The 22,365-nt window shown below is 37.3% G+C and overlaps 1 protein-coding gene across 2 annotated transcripts in view; it reads right to left on the bottom strand.

Moving 5' to 3' along the window:
• Window positions 1-22,365, bottom strand: part of ATG7 (autophagy related 7) — a 258,698-nt gene that overhangs the window by 132,077 nt on the left and 104,256 nt on the right. For both annotated transcript variants that reach the window (XM_051982383.1, XM_051982392.1), the window contains exon 18: window positions 5,437-5,559. In XM_051982383.1, coding sequence (XP_051838343.1) covers window positions 5,437-5,559 — 123 coding nt within the window. The remainder of the gene's footprint in view (window positions 1-5,436; window positions 5,560-22,365) is intronic.

The raw sequence follows: 22,365 nt of genomic DNA, 5'->3' as shown, positions 1-22,365 counted from the left end.
TTAGCTGGTTGAGTATAGAGGCAAAAGACATGGTGTCACATTAATAGTTAAGATTATCATTTTATATTGTTATCTGCTTTCTTTGCTTCCTCAGGGAAGTGATAATCAATTCTCTAAGAAGGCAACTGAATGTTATCCATCTCTTAGGTGTCCAACATGGCCTTGATATAACAGGTGCTTAATAAAGGGTCATCTAATTGAAAAGACCAGAAACTAGAGAACTGAATGAATGACCAACTCTATCTTTCAAAGCAACCAACAGTGAAGAGTGTTTTCTTGTCAGTGTGACTCTCTCTGGAATCTAAAAGGAAGGAACTGAAGAACTTAAATTCAAATAATCTGTTATTTATTTCTAGATTTGACAATGAAAGGTGAAATGAGCTAAACTCCAATGCCCATTTTCTATTGAAGTTTTAGGAATCACTTTCCATCTATTGCTATTAGGATAGGAAAAGAATGCTGTTGCCCAAAGGGTTTAGTAATGAGCTAGGAATAGGATTTCAAATGATGAAAGAAACAGAGTGAGAGGATCTTGGTGTTGGTATAGGATTAATTGAAATTTATGATATATACACAATCTGTTAACTCTGCAAAGGAATTTGATTCCTGTAGCTAGGGCCCAGATCATGAGAAGATAATCAGCTGAAGGGATTATGCAACTGGGAAATAGAGTTTCTCTGGCCAAATCCCATCAAGGAAGGCCGATGTCTTCCAATAAGTTCTTGCGTCTTTTTTTTTGTTTTGTTTATATCTTTTTTTTTTCTCTCTTTTTTTTTTTATTTAATGATTACTTTATAATGACAACATTATTCCTTGCACTCGTTTCTTTTCCGATTTTTTTTCCCCCTTCCTCCCTCCACCCCCTCCCCTAGATGGCAAGCAGTCCTTTATATGTTGGATATGTTGCAGTATATCCTAGATACAATATATGTTTGCAGAACCGAACAGTTCTCTTGTTGCATAGGGAGAATTGGATTCAGAAGGTATAAATAACCCGGGAAGAAAACCTAAAATGCAGATAGTTCACATTTGTTTCCCAGTGTTCGTTCTTTGGGTGTAGCTGCTTATGTCCGTCATTTATCAATTGAAACTTAGTTAGGTCTCTTTGTCAAAGAAATCCACTTCCATCAAAATATGTCCTCATACAATATCGTTGTCGAAGTGTATAATGATCTCCTGGTTCTGCTCATTTCACTTAGCATCAGTTCATGTAAGTCTCGCCAGTCCTCTCTGTATTCATCCTGCTGGTCATTTCTTACAGAACAATAATATTCCATAACATTCATATACCACAATTTACCCAGCCATTCTCCAATTGATGGGCATCCATTCATTTTCCAGTTTCTAGCCACTACAAACAGGGCTGCCACAAACATTTTGGCACATACAGGTCCCTTTCCCTTCTTTAGTATTTCTTTGGGATATAAGCCCAATAGAAACACTGCTGGATCAAAGGGTATGCACAATTTGATAATTTTTTGGGCATAATTCCAGATTGCTCTCCAGAATGGTTGGATTCGTTCACAACTCCATCAACAATGCATTAGTGTCCCAGTTTTCCCGCATCCCCTCCAACATTCATCATTATTTTTTCCTGTCATCTTAGCCAATCTGACAGGTGTGTAGTGGTATCTCAGAGAAGTTCTTGCGTCTTAAAAGGTTGTTGCCCTAATACCAAGCTCACATTGTCTTTACAACACCTCATCTCATACAAATATTAATCTAGGTAGCAAATATAAGTGACACATTTTACAGGATTAGTCTTGGGGCTGATGTTCAGTGCTGAATACGGTCTTGTAAAGATCCTCAAAGGTGATTGTCTCCCTGCACCTGAATGGGGAGTACACCTAAAACACATGCTCACAGCATATAGTGTCCGAGTTGTTCTGGGTCACAGAGACAAGGCCCTTCAGAAATGGTACTGGTGAGAACTACCAACATTCCTTCTTTACTTACTAAAAAGGGACAAATGTCAGACAAAAGGCCATAGGTATTAAAAGAGGCAGGCAGATTGTGATTTCATTAAGAAAGGAAACTCCCAAGCAATGAGAGGCCCTCTACCTTTCTTACAATTTACAATCTTAAAAGAGTTGCCTGTGGCCCTGAGAGTTTGAGGGACTTGCCCTGGATCACACAGTAAATGTATGTGAGCCAGAGTGAGACTTGAAGCTAGGTCCTCCTGGCTTTAAAGCTATATTTCTATCCATATACCTTTCTGCCACTTAAAAGCACAGAAAAGTAACTGTATGTAACTAGAATTCTTGGTTCTTTGCACAGCTGTCTTGATTTATATGAAGACAAAGTAGTTGTTCCTAAGATTACAAATCTAGAGCTGAAAGGAACCCCAGAGGCCACCTATTTTAATACCTTCATTTTGTAGATGAATAAATTGTGGTAAATTGTGGCTGATATTAGGTAGCTTGTCTAAGGTCAAGCAGGCAGGAAGCCTCAGAGGCAGAATTTAAACCTAAGCCCTCTAACACATAACAAACTACATTAATATATAGTAATAGTAAATGTTTTTTATAATTAAGTTTGGTTGGTTAAAACATTTAGTCAAAGTCAAGTAATTTGATGAAGAAGGAATTTAACAGGGAAAAAAGAGTAATCTGCTCGAAAGAGTGCTGGCTTTGGGGCCAAGGAATCCTATGTTCAGATTGCACTTCTCATACTAGCAGGGTGAATCAGTTTCCTTGCCTGTAAAATGGAGCTAATGAAAACTGTAGTATCTTATTTCAGAATTATTAGGAAGGTCAAATGAGACAACAGATGTAAAGCACATTACAAATCTTAAAGACTTATAGAATTGTCTGTAAGTTGTTGTTAAGACCCTTAAATTCTGAAAGATAGAACTTGGACCTTTCACTGTGGATACACTGTGAGTCAGAGCTACAAACCAAAGTACTTTCCTCATGGACATAACTATTTCCCCCATGCTTTCTTCCCAAGACAATCTGGAAATGAATACAGTATAAGTAAGCTGTTAGAATACTGTGGTAAAAACATCAAGATACCCCTGGTCATGCAATAGAATTCTGATCCTAATGGTAACAAAAGGTATGGTCCTTTTGGAATGGCCCAGTGGAAGTAAGGACTGCTCTCCTTCTCACATGGCTAATGGTTGTTAATGGACTCCAGAATTAAAAACATAGGAAACGGTATGTTGATAAATGTTTAACAACCAGCTCTCCAAGGGGGGTAAAAGTACACATAAAACACTTTTGAGTCTAATCTGCACTATTCACATTTTCTTCATCGTTTTCTTAAATTTTGGCAATCAATAAAACAATAAATCAAGCCATAATAAATATTCACACTGAGTATATGACAAATCAATTTTTGTGAACCAGTATGAGCTAGCTTCAATACATCACTGGCTGTAGGCAGTAGAGGTAAGTCTGGGAAAATGTCCCAAATCTATAGGTAATGAAAGCAAGGATTCCAATACAAGAAGAGTTTAGTTTCCTGATTTGTTGACATGGACTTCTTTTTCTTGTGGTTAATGTTTGACGATTAAATGAGGAGTCTCAGTAAGACCACAAAGATGGAGCTTTAGACTGTCCACCACCTGCTGTGGCTTCTCGGCATATTACCAGGTTAAGCTCAGGAACTTGCAGCTATTCTCAGTTCTGGGTCACTAACATTAGCTTTGTTTGAAAGGTTGAAATGTGAATTCAAGAGCCAGGCTGAAATTCATCCAGCCAACTTAATAAGAAAAATGCTTGAGCTTCTTCCAGCAAAATTTTTAAAAAACCAAACAACAAAAAAACCCCAAAATATTTTCTTGGCATGGCTGTAGAGTTCCATACACTATTTACATACTAAGGAGCAGAGCCAATCAAAAGGAAAAACATCTGTCATCAAAACAATGGCATGGACCCCCACTTGAAGGACCCCAGAAATAGTGCAGATATTCCTAAAGATTCAATGTGAATTCCTAATTGATTTCAGAAAATCACAATCACTATAATGCTTTGGAACTTTGTGAGGACCCTAAAGCAAATCCACACCCCCAAAATATACAATGTTCCAGAGTCCTTGAATTTTATGGGTCTTAATTATTCTAGGGCTTACCTCTTGATCTGTGATCTGACATTCTATCTCAGATCATTGTTTGTGAGAAATTTCCAGAACTCCGGTGCAACAGATGTAATCCTAGAGTTGATGTTCTATACTCAAATAGGACAGATGGAAACCTGGGAAATGCTTCTTATCCTTGTCTGTTCAATCCAGTATATAAGTAGTCCAAGTTTTGTTTGCATAGCTTATCACAACTCCAAAAGTTTCTCATTTTTCATTTGAACAATTTTATCACCAAGGTAACAAAGAAAAATTATTTGTTCCCATATTTCTATTTATAAAAACTCTCCACTTGTACAACTAACAAAATTAACATTGGCTTGGCCATAAATCTGTCTCTAGCCAAAGAATTCACTTGTCTCATAACAATGACCATACAGGAAGGCAAAATAAACAGTCCATCTTACAAAAATAGACTAAAACAAAGTCCTTTCCAACCCCATTCTCTTTGCCACTTGCTGTTTGTCTGTCCATAAGATTATGACTTTCTATAAGTGTTTTGCTAATGAACAAAGAGAACGATACAAAACAGTCACTATTAGTACTTCAAACATATACTCAAGTATTTAACAGGCATCTGATCTTCCAGAGAAGGGCTTCTATTAATCAGGGGTCTGACAAACAGGTTTTTTTTTTTTTAATATTGCAATAACCATATTTTAATGTGATCAGTTTCTTTTGTAATCTTTTTTATTTAAAAGTGTGATTCTGAGAAGGGGTCTCTAGAATTTTTAGATCTTGACCACTGTCTAAGGAGTCCCTGACACAAAAATGATGAAAGACCGTTGCTCTAGAGGCAGCATCAAGTCAATGACAAAGGAATAAATGCTTTACTTGGTAGAAAAAAGATAATTTTTTTTTAGGCTGACGAAAAGTACCTCAGCAATCTTCTTTCAGAATCAGTGTCCATTCTTTTGGAACTGCTTTTTAAACTTTTAAAATTACTTTAGAATAAATCTGCGATTCAAATAAAATCCAGTTACTTCTTTATTAGCATGATCAGGTTCAATGTCTCCATCATAAAACTGATTCATAAGTCAAGAACATACATGACTTGGCTGGAGATTACTTCTATAGCAACTATCACATCTCCATCAAAGTGGGAAAATACCTTCTGAATGGCTAATTACTAGAAGTTAACAATGGTGCTTAGTACAAGGTAGTGAATAACACTTAACATACACAACCCTCCACTGATGTAAGAAAGTTCCTGCTAGCTAGCATTTAATCACTAGACTTAATAGCATTTGCCCTAACACAATATGATGATTATCTTCTTTTTCTATGTAGCCAAATATTACTGTAAATAGACAAGAACAATGGTCCTTAACCCAAGAATCTTTATTTTCTTCTTACCTCAGCTGCTTGAGTCTCTTGATGTAGCAAAGTAAGTCCAGTCAAGTCTTCTAAAAAGGAATGTGAAGAATTAAACACTTTTGCCAGGAAATTAAATCCTTCTTTCTCATATTGATCAAGGACCTGTAAAACATTTTTTTAAGAAAAAAGATTTATAATACATATTATGGACTTAAACTCTAACAAAATGCTGCAGTTATAAAAATGAAGCAAAACTAGAACTGAATCTGATAAAAAAGAAGAATATGGCAGACTCTGGATATGCTTCATTTTTTAAAGGAAAAAAATTAACTTGGGGAGAACTGCTATGTCCCATAAAAAAATATTTCCACCATACCTGTCAGATGTGCAGAATGCATATACCTCTCCCCTGAATGGTTTCCCAAAAATCCACCAGGACTATGCTACACTTCTTTATCCTCATATCAATACTTATCCACACTAGAAGCTGGTAGCATAGTACCTTACAGTCAATTAATCAACAAGCATTTATTAAGCACTTTCCATGAGCTAGACACTTTTCAAAGCACTGGGAGTATAAAGGATGCCTCCAAAGATGTTAGAGATAAAAGGTACTTATTAAATAGTTAATTAATGGATAAATCTATGTTTCAAGTAGCTCTAATATAAAATTAAACTTTCACTTGCATGAAATAGTGTACTAAATGCTAGCTAAACCTTTATTTCCTTTAAAAAATAAAGTACAACTCAAATAACTGGAGAGATATTTGGTTCTCATGGCTGTCCTATGTCAATGTGGTAAAAAAAAATAATGTTAATCTGTGGATTTTATTTAACTAATTAAATTACCAAGTATATACTTTATAGAACTAGATAAAACAAGAAAAAAATTATTTGGGGTGATAAAGATCTAGATTCCCAAAGAAGATTTGTTTCAAAAAACAAAAAGGGAATAAAGTAGAAATGGTACTTTCAAATTATAGTATTAAGATATAATTATCAAAATTAAGTAATCAGCTGAATAGATTAGATATAGAAAAATCAGAAATATCAGAAATGACTGAATTCAATAACCTAGTATTTGATAAACTGAAACTATAAATTATATGGGGAACAACTCCCTATTTGACAAAAAATTGCTGGGACAAATAGAAATTTGGCAGAAATTAGGTTTAGACCAACATCTTTTACCATATCACAATAAGTTTAAAGATATGTGACCTAAATATTAAAGCTTTTTAAAAAAGTTATGAGAAGACAACCATATAGAAATAGAGAACTTTTTAATAGAACAGGCTGACTGAGAAACAAGAATTAGATCTGATGGGGGAATTTACCTTAAGCTCTAGAAGCAGAGGAATGCCCAGCAATGACTGACTCATATTCAACTCCCCTATATGTGTTCTCCTATTGAGTCCACTGTTGATTTTGAAACATCTTCTTCTATTGAATGCAAACCTTTCAACAAATTCTATGAATACACTAAGAGTCTATGATTCAGCAGTTTAATTCCAGATGTTCAAGTCTTAGGAAGCTGCCTGAGGCACTTAGAAATGAAGTAGCTTAAAAGAGTCAGTAAGGACCATGCCAAATCCAGCACTCTATCCAGTTCTCTGAGTTCTCCCTACAAAACATACTAATTCACATTCAAATTTAAAAAAAAAAAAAAAAAAGCACCTGCTACATGCAAGGCACTGAACTAGAATAGAAGAGGACAAAAAAATAAAAATAAAAGTTTTTTGCCTTCAAGGCCTTGAGTTCCTACTAGGAGGATAAAAGAAGTACACAGATAAATAAAAACAAAGTATAGGAAGCAAAAAGCAAGTAATTCTGAGGGGATAAAAGCACTGGAAGCAAGAAACAGACAGAAAGCCCTAAGGTAGAAGGTAAAAGAAGCTAAATTCTTTTTTTCAGGAAGCAAGGAATAAGCTGAGTTCTCCGGTAGCTGGGGTTAGGGTGATAGACAGAGGCCTAAAATATACAGTCAGGTCTGAATTTGGGAGAAGGCAACTGAATTGCTTAATCTGCATTTGTAACTACATTCCAAAGTTCTTAGAGAAAAGATGTGGTTAAAAATGTTCTTCCAGCTCAATTCAAGTATTTCTTGAGCACCTATTTTATATAGACCAAATACTAATCTTTTGGAGGGGGAAATCCTCTATGCTTCATGTATTCTAATATTTATACATCTATTTACTATCAAAAGCACATGCTTGAGATTTTATATAAGTTTCTACTAATCTTCAAGGTTTTTTGTCTATCTTTTTTCCCATTTAGTCTTCTAAATGTTGGCTGCTTATTAGCCACAATGATTTAGTTCAAGCAATAAGGTGATGACTGAAAAAACAAGGGATATATAACTAGAGTTTCCAATGAGGAATTATTGTTCCTAGATTCAGAAAATATAAAACAAAAATAAGTTCTTTTTTCTAGCTCACCAGTATTGTGAGGTTAGGAATAAGGAGTCTTTAATCCTTAAGTAAGCCACAAAGCCAAAATGTTCTCTGCCTAGCACAATGAGCCACTTAATGCCAAAGTTTCCAATTAGTAGTGAGAAAGGAGAACTGGGAGCAAAATCCAAAAAAAATTGAGCAATTCCAGAGGTGAGGCTTTTGGAATCTTGACTGAACTTTTGACTTTTCAATGCAGCGCTAGAACGAACCTCTCAGTAATAAGAATCAGATTCAGAAAAAACAAAAACTACAAAAGAGAGAAGTACATGATTTATCCATAATCAGGACATACAGAAAGTCAAGTGCTGAAATATCAACAGTATTAGCTAAGTCATGTACCCCCTAAATGTTTTTATTTTGGAAAAATAAAATCTTCTAAAGATACTTTTCATCATGAATTTTCTAGAATTCCCTTTATATGCAACAAAACTAATCTAGTTAACAAGATATACGCAGCTTATGAGTATACAAATTACTTCTTTCACAATAATTTAACATTCCTAACTCATCCAAAAATTATTTCTTCAAATGATGGGATATATACAGGTAAAATTTGATGAACTCTTCTGAAAGCGTACTTCAGGTAAAAAGTATGTTTCATTTCATACAACATATAATCCTGAAAAGTATGCCCCCAAATCATTTTTAACAAATTAAATCATATTTTACATTTATTTAGAGAGGCTAGTTTCCTATTCAATATTTAAGGGATCCCTTGGTAACACAAATAATTGTCCCCTTTCATAATGGAAACAATGATTCCAAAGCTTTATTCAATTTGTAAGGCTGGATTTTTCTTCAGAGAGGACACAGCTGTATACATATCTTGAATAATGCTACATCTTCTTCGAAAGACATCTTCTTCAAATATCATGTCTTTAACATAACAGATGCTCAATACGTGTTTGTTGACCTGAATTTGTCATGTCTCCCATTCTCAACAACTTTCCAAGAATCGCTAAGATCTACTAAATTATGTCTATATTTCTCAAACTGACATTTACTATCCTCCATTAATAGGTTATTATCTGATCACAGCTTTTGCTACTGTTGTACTGTACTGTACATTTTCTTTACTGCTTTAAAAACATTTTTCATCCTGAGTCTCTCTTTGTGCAATTCCTCTACCTAAACTGGGGTCACTGTCTCTCATTTATCAATTCAAATCATATACTTCTTTCAAAGTATCAATATGTCATATTAGAAAACTACAAAAGAAATCTGGAAAATAGACTTCTGGGCCTGGTTCTGCCATCAATATGAATAAAAATAAACATATGTATTAACATGCTAGCACAAATCCTGAATAAAATATTCTAGATAAGTAATCTTTTATTTTCTTTATATCTGCATAAGTTTAGAGTTATAAAACTAGCTTCACAAAAACTAATTTTTATCTTTGTAATATCTTTGGTAATTAACTCCCATTGAATCACTACTTCCCCATTTCTGTGATTCTGAACCTCTAAGCTGCCATTACTCAAACCCCATTCATTATTTTCTGTCTACCACTCCGTACTCCCAATTCCTACAAAAAAGGGTTGAGCTGTTCTCTTAGTATATATTTAGCATCCAAACAAAATTCAGGTAATTGTTCACCAAGCTATAGGACATGTTACTTCTTTCTCAGTGAGTTCATTGTTAAGCCTAGCTTACAGTCTTTCTTCCCTTACTCCTTCTCTGATACCAGGGGACTTCAAACATCTTAGCCTTCCATTTCCTCAATTTACTCATTTCCCAATACCTCTTTACTCTTGATCTTGCTGTCACCTACAAATGTACCACTTCCACATTCATAAACTCTGATGTTGTTTTCTATGATTATAGTCTTTTTCATTTTACTTCTCCCTCTCCCTTGTAATCAAACTCTGTTCACTGTGACTGCCGAAGTTTCCATACTTCTGTGTTTTTTTGGCATCATCCCTACACAGACTATCTCTTTCTCCCTTCTTCAACTTGACTATCTGATTCAATCCTATAGTGTCTCTGACTCCCATAATCTATTAACAATCTTGTCCTGCAACTCTGAGATACCACTTCACACCTTTCAGATTGACTAAGATGACAGGAAATGATAATGACCAATGTTGGAGGGAATGTGGGAAAACTGGGACACTATGCATTGTTGGTGGAGTTGTGAACTGATCCAGCCATTCTGAAGAGCAATTTGGAACTATGCTCAAAAAGTTATCAAGCTGTGCATACCCTTTGATCCAGCAGTGTTTCTATTGGGATTATATACCAAAGAGATATTAAAGAAGGGAAAGGGACCCGCATGTGTAAAAATGTTTGTGGCAGCCCTTTTTGTAGTGGCAAGAAATTGGAAACTGAATGGATGCCCATTAATTGAAAAATGGCTGAATAAATTGTGGTATATGAATGTTATGGAATATTATTGTTCTATAAGAAATGACCAGCAGGATGATTTCAGAAAGGCCTGGAGAGACTTACATGAACTGATGCTGAGTGAAATGAGCAGAACCAGGAGATCATTATACACGGCAACAACAAGACTATACGATGATCAATTCTGATAGATGTGGCTCTTTTCAACAATGAGATGATTCAAACCAGTTCCAACTGTTCAGTAATGAAGAGAGACATCTACACCCAAAGAGAGTAAGTACTATGTGTGTGGACCACAACTATAGCATTTTTAATCTTTCTGCTATTGTTTGCTTACATTTTTGCTTTCCTTTTCAGATTATTATTTTTCTTTCTAGATCTGATTTTTCTTGTGCATCGAGATAACTGTATAAATATGTATACATATATTGGATTTAACATATACCTTAACATATTTAACATGTATTGGTTTACCTGCCATCTAGGGGAGGGGGTGGGGGGAAGAAAGAGAAAATCTGGAGCAGAAGCTTTTGCAACATTTTTTTCAATATTGAAAAAATTACCCATGCATATATTTTGTAAATAAAAAGTTTTAAAAAAAATTTTTAAAGATGTTTCAACATATAAAAACAAACAAACAAACAAACAAAGACAATTTTGTTCTGTTATACTTTCGTCTTAGAAAACTCTTTACCATGAATTGCCTTTATTCCTATTCAGGCTGTACTGATTGAAGCTGGAGAAATCACAAAACTGTGCTGAACGGACCCCACAACAAATGTACGTTACATAATCTCAACTAGGTCCTTCCTGCAGCAAGGCAATCCTTGTACACTTCCCTAATTTGTGATGTTCTCTTCTTTTTTATAATGAGAATGGTTCTCTCTGAGAGCAGGCTTCTTGGGGAGGTTTTCTGGAGGCAGCCTTAGTTTCAACTCAGAGTAATAATCACTCCAAATGCAGCCAGCTGATAAAATCCAAACGTTTATTTTCTCCTTCCTTGGGCCCGGGTAGCTTTCTTAGAGGCCTCAATTTTCCTTGGTTCCGAGAGCTCTCGTTGCTAGTTTTTTGCCTCTAGCTCAACTCCGAATGTCTCCAGCCAGCACCAAGGTGAAAGTTGGAATGAGTCTGACTCCACCTCCGAGAGTGGGCTTGTGGGCTTCCTCCCAGAGTGCTCTGTGGCCCTAAGAGCTTCTTGCTTATATGAGCTCTCTAAAGGTGTGAATACAAGCATTGATTCTATCAGTTCCACTTAGTACCTTGTTTCAAGTTCTGGCCCATAACATCTCCTTGTAAAATCAGAACAATCATACCGAACCATGCTAAATTAGATAGTTATTGTCTCTATCAATTCTAATGACTTAACAGCTTGTAAGGATTCTAACACTAATTGACTCACTATGTCTCTCATCACAATACTTTGTTCAAACTGTATCGCTCCTCAGACTTTCTACAGATCCCAATCCTTCAACCCTCTCACCTGGGAAACTTGCCTTATATTTCACTAAAAAAAATTTAAAATTCCCTCTTCTTTCCTTCTTACCTCCCATCATGCAGATGCCTTTTATCACTATGTCTTCCTCTACCTCTGTCTCATAATAAACAGTGGCTTTTCTCCTTACCAAAGCAAACTCCTCTACATACATAATCTATCCCATCTTTTCCAACAGATGGCCCTCACCGTCATCCCCACTCTCTCATTTATCTTCAATCTCTCGCTCTCTACTGCTGCTCCTTACTGCCTACAAATCCGTTCATGATTCCCATAACCTCAAAAAGTCCTCACTTGATCCATCTACTCCTTTTATCTCCCCAACACCTTTTTGTGAATAAACTTCTTTTTATTATAGCTTTTTATTTACAAGATATATGCTTGGGTAATCATTCAGCATTGACCCTTGCAAAACCTTTTGTTCCAATTTTCCCCCTCTTTCCCCCCACCCTTCCCCTAGATGGCCGGTAGACCAATATGTGTTAAATATGTTAAAGTATATGTTAATTAAAATATATGTATATATGTCCATACAATTATTTTGTGGCACAAGAAGAATCGGACTTTTAAATAATGTATAATTAACCTGTGAAGGACATAAAAAATGCAGGCCGACAAAAATAGAGGGATTGGAAATGCTATGTAGTGGTTGTGAAAAAACTTCTTAAAAAGACCATCTTCAATCTGTGTTTCTACTTCCTTTCCTCTCTCTTGACTTCCAACTTCATCATTCAATTGAAACTACTCTCTAAAGTCACTAATGATCTTTCAATTGCTAAATCTAATGGCCTTTTCTCAATCCTTATTCTTCTTGACCTTTCTGTAACCTTTGACCAGTTAATCACCTTCTTCTCCTTGATCTAAGGGAAATAAAGTAGAGGCATTGAGTGTAGATGGCCTTCTCAAGGAATACAGGCACAAAAGGGAGGAGAAATAGAGGACAATAGCTAGCAGGAACATATGGATCAAGTGAGGGTTTACTGAAGTGGGGAAAACATGCTCATATGTTTGGGCAGTAGGGAACCAACTAATAGGCAGGAGGTGATTGAAGATTAATGAAAGAGGGAGGCAATTTGAAGAAAACAGGTTAGAATGAGATCCCCTGTGCATGTAGGGAATTTGACCCAATAAGGAGAATGGCTATATTTTTATGTGAAATAGAAGAGAAAGAGCAGAGAGTTGCAGAAAGCATCTGAGTGATGGAAACAGTTCTCAGAAAATAGCTTCATTTTTTTCAGTGAAATATGAGACAAGGTTCTCAGCTAAGAGGATTGGGGTAGGGGGAGTTTGAGGAAGAATGGACAACTTTGAGAAAACCACTGTCATGAGTTCGATGTTGAAATGATTAAAGAAGCCTAAGAAAACTGTCCTTCCACAGCGAGGGCCTAGTTTAGATTATATAACATAGATATGTTTTAATATCACAGATCTGGCACAGACTTGGACCTCAGGGGAAATATCATGAAATGCCCACATTTTACAGATGAGGAACAGAAGCCCAGATCTCCTAAGTGATCCCTACAAAGGGATAAGAAACTATGATGAGTATAACAAAATAATCAATAGGAAAAAACAAAGGCTGATGGGAAAGTATGAAGATTAATACTAAGAAATGTAAACCAAATATTGGAGGGAGGGACAGTGATGACAAGGAAAGTTAAAGTAAGTATTCACTCTTACTAAGTAAGTAAAAGAGAAAACGTAGAAGTCTTTCCCTTCTCTACCTTCTTACCCCTTCCCCAATAACTATGTGGTCTCAATAATTAAAAGACAACATCATTCTTGCCTACCTTGCTCCAAAAATCAAGAGTTCCTTTCTGTTGGTTTGCTTCTGATTAAATGGGTTAGACTGGTCCCATTTCCCAATAAATTTAGTTGCCCAAGGAAAGGGGGCAAATACTCCATTTCCCAGTGTCTTGCAAAATCAAGAGTTCATCTTATTTTAAAATTTCAACCAGATGTCCAAGAGCTTTTGGTTCTGGTTCTCTGGGATGCATGGTATATGTAAATCATGTAAAGAAGAGATAAAGAATAAAGTAGAGAAACATAGTATCACATAATTCATACAGTTATCATCCTAATCAAGTCTTGTTACTAAGATACTTGCTGGAAACACAATAGAGAATTTATAAGACAATTCTTTATAAAAAGGAAGGCCAGATTAGGATTCATGATATGCAACAGTAAAAACTATAGTGTTTTCCAGGATAATTATTGGCATGTTGCAGTATAAAACAGATAAGTCTTTTGTTCTTTGCCTGGAGCCATACAACAGAAAGTGCACATTACTTTGAGACATCTAAACACAAAACAAGGCACAAGTATCTTTTACAGGATGTAACAAAGACGTTGGATCACAAGTTCCAAAAATTTTAAATTCAAGATTATATTTCAATTTTGTGCAAGAGCCTTAACTTTCTACTATTTTAATTTAAGTATTTGCAAATACTTATAATAACAAGAATCTATAAACAATCCTAAATTCCCATGCTTTCACATACCAACATCAGAATTCTACAAAAAAAAAAAAAAAAAAAAAAAAGATAATTACAACCAGCCACACTGGTCTACTCTAAGTTGCACGTGTACAAAGAATAGGTGAAAGAAAGACACTCAAACAACAGCCGAAATAGTGAGCCAAACAATTACAAAGAACATGGGCAGCTGAATTGTTACCATTATCGGTTGTGATGAAGGAGAACATCACCTATGGAAGAAAATGACTGGCTGGAAGATAGTGGTAGCATCAAGGCTGGGTTGATATGGGATAAGGTCAGAGCAAGAAAGTGAAGCTCTCTTCATCCATCACGGGGGTGGGGAATCTTTTTTCTCTAACATCACTTGTGGGTCCCCATAATACAGCAACCTATGTTAAAATAGAACTCAAGCAGTGGGAGGTGGCTGTGTCATCTGTGGTTGCCTTGGCTGGGCCAGACCAAATGGTTTCATGGGCCTTCTGTGACTTATAGATGGATATGCCCTCTTTGTTCTATTAGAATTTAAGATTTGTAAAGGACCTAAGAGACTTTCCAATTCAATTTATAAGTGAGGAAACTGAGGACCAGAGAGGCTGAATGACTTATCTAATGTTACCTCGGCAGTAAATGGCAGAGCCAAGATAGGAACCCAATATTCCTTCCACTGCCCCATGTTGCCAGGGAGCAAAGCAGCTGAAGCTGGAACAAGAAGAAGCCCAAGAAACAGTAGCTATAGTCAGGAAACCAAAGAATGGTCTTAAAATAAAAGTGTTACTATTCATAAACTCCTGGTCACATATCAGTCAATCACTGTGGCAGCTTTCAAAAGCAGAGAAGATATACAAGACTTACAATGTTAAGATCCTAAGTTACTCAACATATTGTTTCTAAAAGCATTCTTTCGAACCTACTGTTTTCCTTTCCCAATACTACATATAAATAACACCTTCAACAAACAAGTTTTTGAGTCCCTTCTCTACTTTCATCTCTGTGATAAACATTTTGGAAAGTAGACAAGAAGTCTTTCTTGTCTTTGAGAAAGAGACAGCTTAATAGGGGACACAAGCCTCACACACTTGAAATAATTAGAAAACAATGACAGTATACAGTAAAATGCTCAATTTAATATAATCCCAAGCCGGACTTCTGCATGGAGCATCAGGCAATCAAGCAAACAATGAGCATTTATTAAGTACTTCCTATGTGCCAGGCACCAGGGAGCCAAAGGAGAATGTGTTTTCATTTAACACCCAGGCAGCCAGAGACCCAGAATCTTGGAGCTGGCAGAGACTTCCGAGGTCAGCTAACCCTACACAGAATTAAACAAGAATCTCCTCTCTAATTACTGCAGACAAATGGTCACGCAGCCTCCACACAGACCTCCACTGAGGAGAAACTCTCCATATTCCAATGCAGCCCCTTCCACTTTGGGACAGTTCTAATTATTTAGGAGTTTCTCCTTTTATCAAGCCCACATTTGCCTTATGTTCCTAGATCAGACCAAGTTTGATCTCTTTCCCACATAACAGCCCTTCAAACATCTGAAGATAGCTAATACATGCCTCCTAAGTCTTTTATTCTCAAAGTTAAATAACTCAGTTTCCTTCATCTATTCTCATACGGCATGATTTCTCGTCTATATACCATCCTGAATGCCTTCCTCTCATCATAACCTGCCTTTCTAAAATATGGCAGCCAGAGCTGAACACAGTACTCTAGCCTATGATCTGGAAAGAACAGAGAACATCTAGACTATCACTTCCCTTCTACTGGATACCATGATTTTGTCAGCAACCTACAGTCAGTTGTCATAATGTTGACTTATCAGAGGACTGTTTAAAGACCATTTACAATCCCCAATTCTTTTCATATGCACTTGTGTGACAATTTTTTTACCCAAATGTAAGTTTTTTTTTATTATCCCCACACATCATTATTAGATTTGGGCCACCAAAAAATACAAAGTTGCCTTCTGTCCGGCTCCTTCTACTTTAGAATTGGTAGAGAAGGAATAGGGCACTAAGAAATGATTAGTCTAAAGACTCATGAGTGTACACTAATTCACATCAAGAATGTGTATGTATGTAGATGTACTCTAGATGTGAGCAATTCATCTTAATACTTCAAACCAAAGATGCATGCCCAGAAAAGTGAGGTCAGTCACATATCAAGAGTCCACGTAATCTGAGAAGATCAAGGGAAAGTCCCCTAAAATGATAGATGGAAGAACATGGGCAAAAGTTGCACAAAATGGCAAGAATATGTATAAACATTGGTACCTTTTGATGGGGGAAGAGTACTTTAAAGATCTATGATGTTACAGATCTATTATAAGTATATTAAAGTATAAGCATAATATAAAGTTAGCTTTTTATGGGCTTTGGATTACTCACCTGAAAAATGAGGGCCTGAGGATAGATGATCACTAAGGTGATCCCCTTCTAGCTCAAAATCCTATCATCTGATGCTCCCATAATACAGGGACATATAAGTAGTTAAAATAGGTACAAAAATTCTCATCAAGATCCAGGGACAACATCAACCTAGAGAACCACAGAAAACTTTCTGGAGGAAGTGACATTTAAAAGGGCACTTAAGGGATGAGCTGTACATCTTTGATGGGTATCCTTTACCAAAAGGATATATGACAGATAAATAAGTGAGGAAACTGAGGACCAGAGAGGCTGAATGACTTGTCTAATGTTACCTCGGCAGTAAACGGCAGAGCCGCTCTAAAATTCTACAAATGTCTAAGTTAAGTTACATTCTTCTCTGTAAAGTATTTAACTAGGTAATGTCTCACTAAGTTTCCTTCTAGAGTTAACGTTACATGAAATTATGAAGATCACCAGGTAAAAGCCTTAGGATCTAGAGTCAGAGCCTGACACAGAGACTCAGAATGTGAGTGAGGAGCTCTGATGACAGCAATGATAATACCACAAGCACCCTGGGAAGAAGGTGCTATTATTATTTTCAGTTTATAGATAAGAAAACTGAAGGAGACAGAGGCTAAGTGAAGGTTCAGAAGTCAAATAGCTATTAAGTCAAGCCTATGGCTAAGGACGGATTTGAATTCAGGCCTCCCTGACTCTGGGTCCTGTGCTCTGACACTGCACCACTTTGGGAGACATGGCACCACGCCAATCAAACTGAATCCACAAGCTCTCTTCGGCACATGTAGGCTGTAAATGCGTTATGGGAAACAGCTCTGCGAGTTACCTTCTCAATCTCAATCAGCCTCTCAACAATCAGCCCGGTCATCTTCCTCCCTTCCTTCTCTGCCAGCTCCCTATTCTATAAACTCCTGGGATCCAGGCTGCTTTTGTGTATTATATTGAAAATGAGCCATTTAGGCCTGGTCTGCTTGACCACTCAATACACCCAAGATATCTATGAGGTCACCATTATACTGCAATCACGTCTCCAGAAAACTTTCACATAGATCATCTTCCAAATCTTCCAGGTTAACCCTCTTTTAAAAGCCTCCTGTAAGGAAACTTCAGAGGAGTAGTATCTTAGTCCTTGCCCAAATTGGATTATACACTTGTCATCTGGGGTCCTCCGAGAGAGGCTGCTTTTGCTCCGAGGGCTTCCCATTCAATGGGAAACCACAGGAAGCTGGGGAGACAGGCTGCACATGTGGGCTTTCCTGTGATCTGGGAGCCAGCCAAAAAATGATGCCATTGCTCATTCCTGGGCTCCCGGAATGCAGTGGTCCCACTCTTTCTGTGGTGGTTTCTGAAAACCACCTGGACTGCATTCTAGTCCACAATGACTTCATGCATGGTGATTTCATTCACACTTATATCTGCTGTACAATGGAGTGGACAGCAGGCAAACTGTCTCTTCTCTTAAACCCACAGAATTCCGGTTGCATTTTCATAACTCAGTAAATGCAAAACAGAAGCATTTGCATTTGTTTTACAGGCCATTGTTTTAGGATCTTTGCAGCTGTGGGCTCCTGCCCCAATCCAACTCGGCCTCTTAAAAACAATTCTTTCCTCAAGTTGGGCATTTACTAAAAATGAAAAATGAGCTGCGAGTGACAGCAGTAAGTGGGCAGCCATCAGATCCTCCAAGGCCATCAGAGGCTTGTGGAAGCCATTAAAAGGTATCCTGGGAACCTACTACTTTTGCACGGGCTGCCTGCGACCTGCCTCGATTTACTCTGTGGTATCCTGGCTGTGGACTCCAGATAGCTCAGAGCTGCCTCCTTCGGGCCTCTAAAGGCCTCTGGCGACCGGACCCCAGCCCCCGGGGAGTTCTAATGTGCTAGCTTAGTCCTGGAGGCGCTGCCTGATTGATTCCAGAACGGATCGCCTGGCCTCGGTGGTACTCTACTGCCCTCTGCTGCTCCAACTAACCTCATCTTGCTCTAGACCTGCCTTTCCGGGTCCCTTTTCCAAGGCCTCCCCAGTGAGATAGAGACATCAGGAAGTTAGTTCTCATGGACAAGGAGCTTCTCCCTCCCCACTCCCACCCCAGCTGATCTTATGGCATTAAATCCTATCAGTGGAGATGACTTCTTTAAGCTTAACAAATATTTACTGAAAATCGACTGGGTGCTGGGTCCTGTAGGGTGTAGATGTAAAGAACTCTAAAAATGGCTTGTCTTGAAGGAGCTTAGAATCCAGATGGGGACAAACACTTAATACGTGCAGCTCTAAAGAAGGGATTCTTAGCTTGGTGTGAGTGAACCTATTTCATTCATTAAAAAAAAATATTCTTTTAATATATTTGGTTTCTTTTGTAATCTTCTATATGCTATTTGATGCATTTAAAAGCATCCTTCTGTCAAAGGGCTCCAGGGTACCCAGAGGGCAAAAAAATCTTTCTTTAAAATAAGACAAATGAAATAAAAATAAATAAAAAATAAAAAATCTTTGACAAAGATACGAGAACCAGCTGAGGGCCTTGCCAATCTCTTGGAAGAGAGATATGATCCCCACTGTAACCCCTTCAAAGAGCTTAGAATATAAAATCTTTGTCAGAAAACCAACCTCATTCAAGTCACACTACCACATGTTTATGCCAATTATATTTAAGGTTCCCCAAAAGTCACCCAAGACATAGCATGCCCATTCCAGTGACATGACCACGGCACAAAACATCCATAGAGCTCTTCCTGTGGAATTATTCCAACAACTCTGTGAGATCAACTCACGTGGCTGATCCCTGCCAGCATAGGTGAAGTGAAAGTGAGGAGGAGCAGGAAGAGTAGGACTGGATGAGAAGCCTTGGAGGGGAGATCTGGATAGTCTCAGAGCTGCAAAAAGCCCTGGGCTCCTGGGGGAGGGAGGCACAAGAAGGGGTAACAGATGGGCATACAAGACAAACTTGGAATACTTCAGAGTTCTCTCTAGGCCCGCCCTGTAGCTGGATCTCTACTGGGTAATGTACAGCATGACCCCGGGGAGGAGTTTGCTTAAGAAGGAAAATACTATTCAGTCAGAGCCATGAAACGATAGAGACAACCCACCAGAAAAGCACAGCATGAGCTTGTGAAACCCTACTTTGTTTGGCAATAACCCTCTAAGTACATCGTAAGCAAGATGCATTGTAAAGTTGTAAGACTCTATACGACAGCTCTTGGCCAAGCATCAATTTGTAAGATTTATAAATGTTCCTATGAAACTAACTACTCATAATGTTTTGCCCAAAATCGAGTTTTCTTTTTATATTAAAGCCTTTTATTTTCAAAGCATATGCATGGATAATTTTTCAACAGTGACCCCTTCAAAACCTTATGTTTCAAATTTTCCCCACCTTCCCCACCCCTACTCTAGACAGCAGGCAATCCAATATTTATTAACCATGTTAAAAATATATGTTAAATCCAATATATGCATACATTTTTATATAATTATCTTGCTACATGAGAAAAATCAGATCAAAAAGTCCAGGCCAATCCTCTCTCTGGGTGCTAATGGCTCTCTTCATCACAATATCATTGGAATTGGCCTGAATCATCTCATTGTGGAAAGGAGCCACGTCCATCAGGATTGATCATCTCATAATCTTGTTGCTGGGTACAATGTTCTCTTGGTTCTAGTCACTTCGCTCAGTATCAGTTCATGTAAGTCTCTCCAGGCCTCTCTGAAATCATCCTGCTGATTGTTTCTTATAGAACAATAATATTCGATAACATTCATACACCATAATTTATTCAGCTATTCCCCAACTGATACGCATCTACTCAGTTTCCAGTTTCCTCCCACTACAAAAAGGCCATATACAAACAAAATAGAGTTTTCTTGGAAAAACATTAAGAACATTATGTTCACTCCTCTACAAATGGCTGACAGAAGCAACATCTAGAACTATTTCTACTTGATAAGAGTAGATCCCTGAAGACCTAAAGCCTCAATCTGGGATTTTGCCTTGTAATCGTCTAACTCTGAGATGAAGTTACAATAATTATTTCCTTTTCCCCCCCACAGATATCCCATATACATTCTTATATTTCTTATATATGTATATACATTATATATATAATACATATATGCACATATATACATATCCACGGATTATATTCTACAATCTATCTAGATCATGACAGGTCTTACCCATCCCCTTCAAGAGTCACAGTCCTAGGAGAAGTTAACTAGTGGCCATGTAGTGATATTGTATGTGCCATGAATCTATTTTATAATTTTTAAAATTCTTTTTTCTTTTCCACCTTGACTTCATGTTCTGTTCCTTTCTCTTCAGTTTTTTGCAGAGATTAATCTCTGTATTCAATGTAAAGTTCATTCCCACATAGTAATAAGTGCACCAGATAAGGAACTCCAGGACCAGGACTCTAGGCTTCCCTCTATTGCTGCTTAAATCTTCAATAGGACAAAGCACTTAAGTCTTTTTGGGCCTGCTTTCTCAGTTAAAAATAGAATGGATGAAGTGGAAGATCCACAAGCACCTTCCACTTCCTGAGACTGCAATCCTAGGATGCTCAGAAGCAGGGCACAAACTATGCTTTGATGATGAAAAGAAGCTGTTATCCTATATTCCTATAATTCAATAAGAAACATGTGCTCAAGGGACCATACAAGGTTTCACCATGAAATCACATGCCTGCCTTTTACTTTAAACCCACCACAACATATATATCTCAATGAATGTTTCCATTAAAGTGGTCATGAGGAAGCCATACAGAAAATTGCTATTTAAAAGGACCCAGACCAAAATAAATAAATAAATAAAAAATAAAAAACTGTCACTTGTCAAGGAAGTTTGGAGATTCCTCTACTAGAACTGCCTTAGGAATCAGTAGCAAAGACCAAATATCTCAGAGAAGATGGAAGGAGTAAAATCTCACATACCATCACATACTATAGAGCAAAGAGGCATTGGTTACTTAATACTTTTTAGTGATAACTTAAGAGCTAGATGTGCTGATCTTACACTCACTTGCCTTTGGTTTCAAGGAAACGGCTGCAGCAGAGTAAACCAGCTTAACCAATAAGACTAATGGAAATTTGGAGATGACAGTTTTTAATGTATATATGCAGCTGACATATTTTCCTGGTGACGTAGTATGGAAAAGCATCATGTAACACCACAATCTCAGAAGAATCAAAACTGAAGGTGACCCAAAAGCATTAATGGAGAGGTACATGAGACAAGGCTACCATATGTTGCCAATGATAATTCAAGCATACGAAGAATAAGTGAGAGTATCCAGAAAATGTACAATTGAAAAAGGAGGCAGTTTAAGTAAATGGTGAGAGCAAGTTCAAGTACTGTGCTGATAAAACCTTAAAAAACCTAGACAGGAAGCTCATTGGATAAATGCTCTAGGGCAAAGCTTTTTAAACTTTGGGCTATGATCCCATATGGGTTTGCATAACTGAATGTGGAGGTCGCAAAATTATGATTTATTATCAATAAATGTTGTATACCTATTTTATATACCTATATACCTAGGGTCTCAAAAAAATTTCTCAGACAAATAAGGTCACAAGTGGAAAAAGTTTAAGAAGCCATGCTCTAGGGAAGATTTATAGGAAGACATGGATAGGAAATGAAGAGGATGAAATGATATGGATGGTTTGTAATTGACACCATAAGATGAAACAGTTCACATTGATGACAGATTGTAGACTCTTCGCTATATCCAAGGGTAACCACTGAATGAGAGTGACCTCAACACTCCAGCAAACTATCCTTTACATAGGACCTCCCAACCCCTATCTCCGTGCTT

Source organism: Antechinus flavipes, chromosome 1 (assembly GCF_016432865.1).
Source record: "Antechinus flavipes isolate AdamAnt ecotype Samford, QLD, Australia chromosome 1, AdamAnt_v2, whole genome shotgun sequence".
Taxonomy (NCBI): domain Eukaryota; kingdom Metazoa; phylum Chordata; class Mammalia; order Dasyuromorphia; family Dasyuridae; genus Antechinus; species Antechinus flavipes.
Note: the sequence above shows the minus strand (reverse complement) of the source record. Positions and strands in the feature narration are given on the sequence as shown.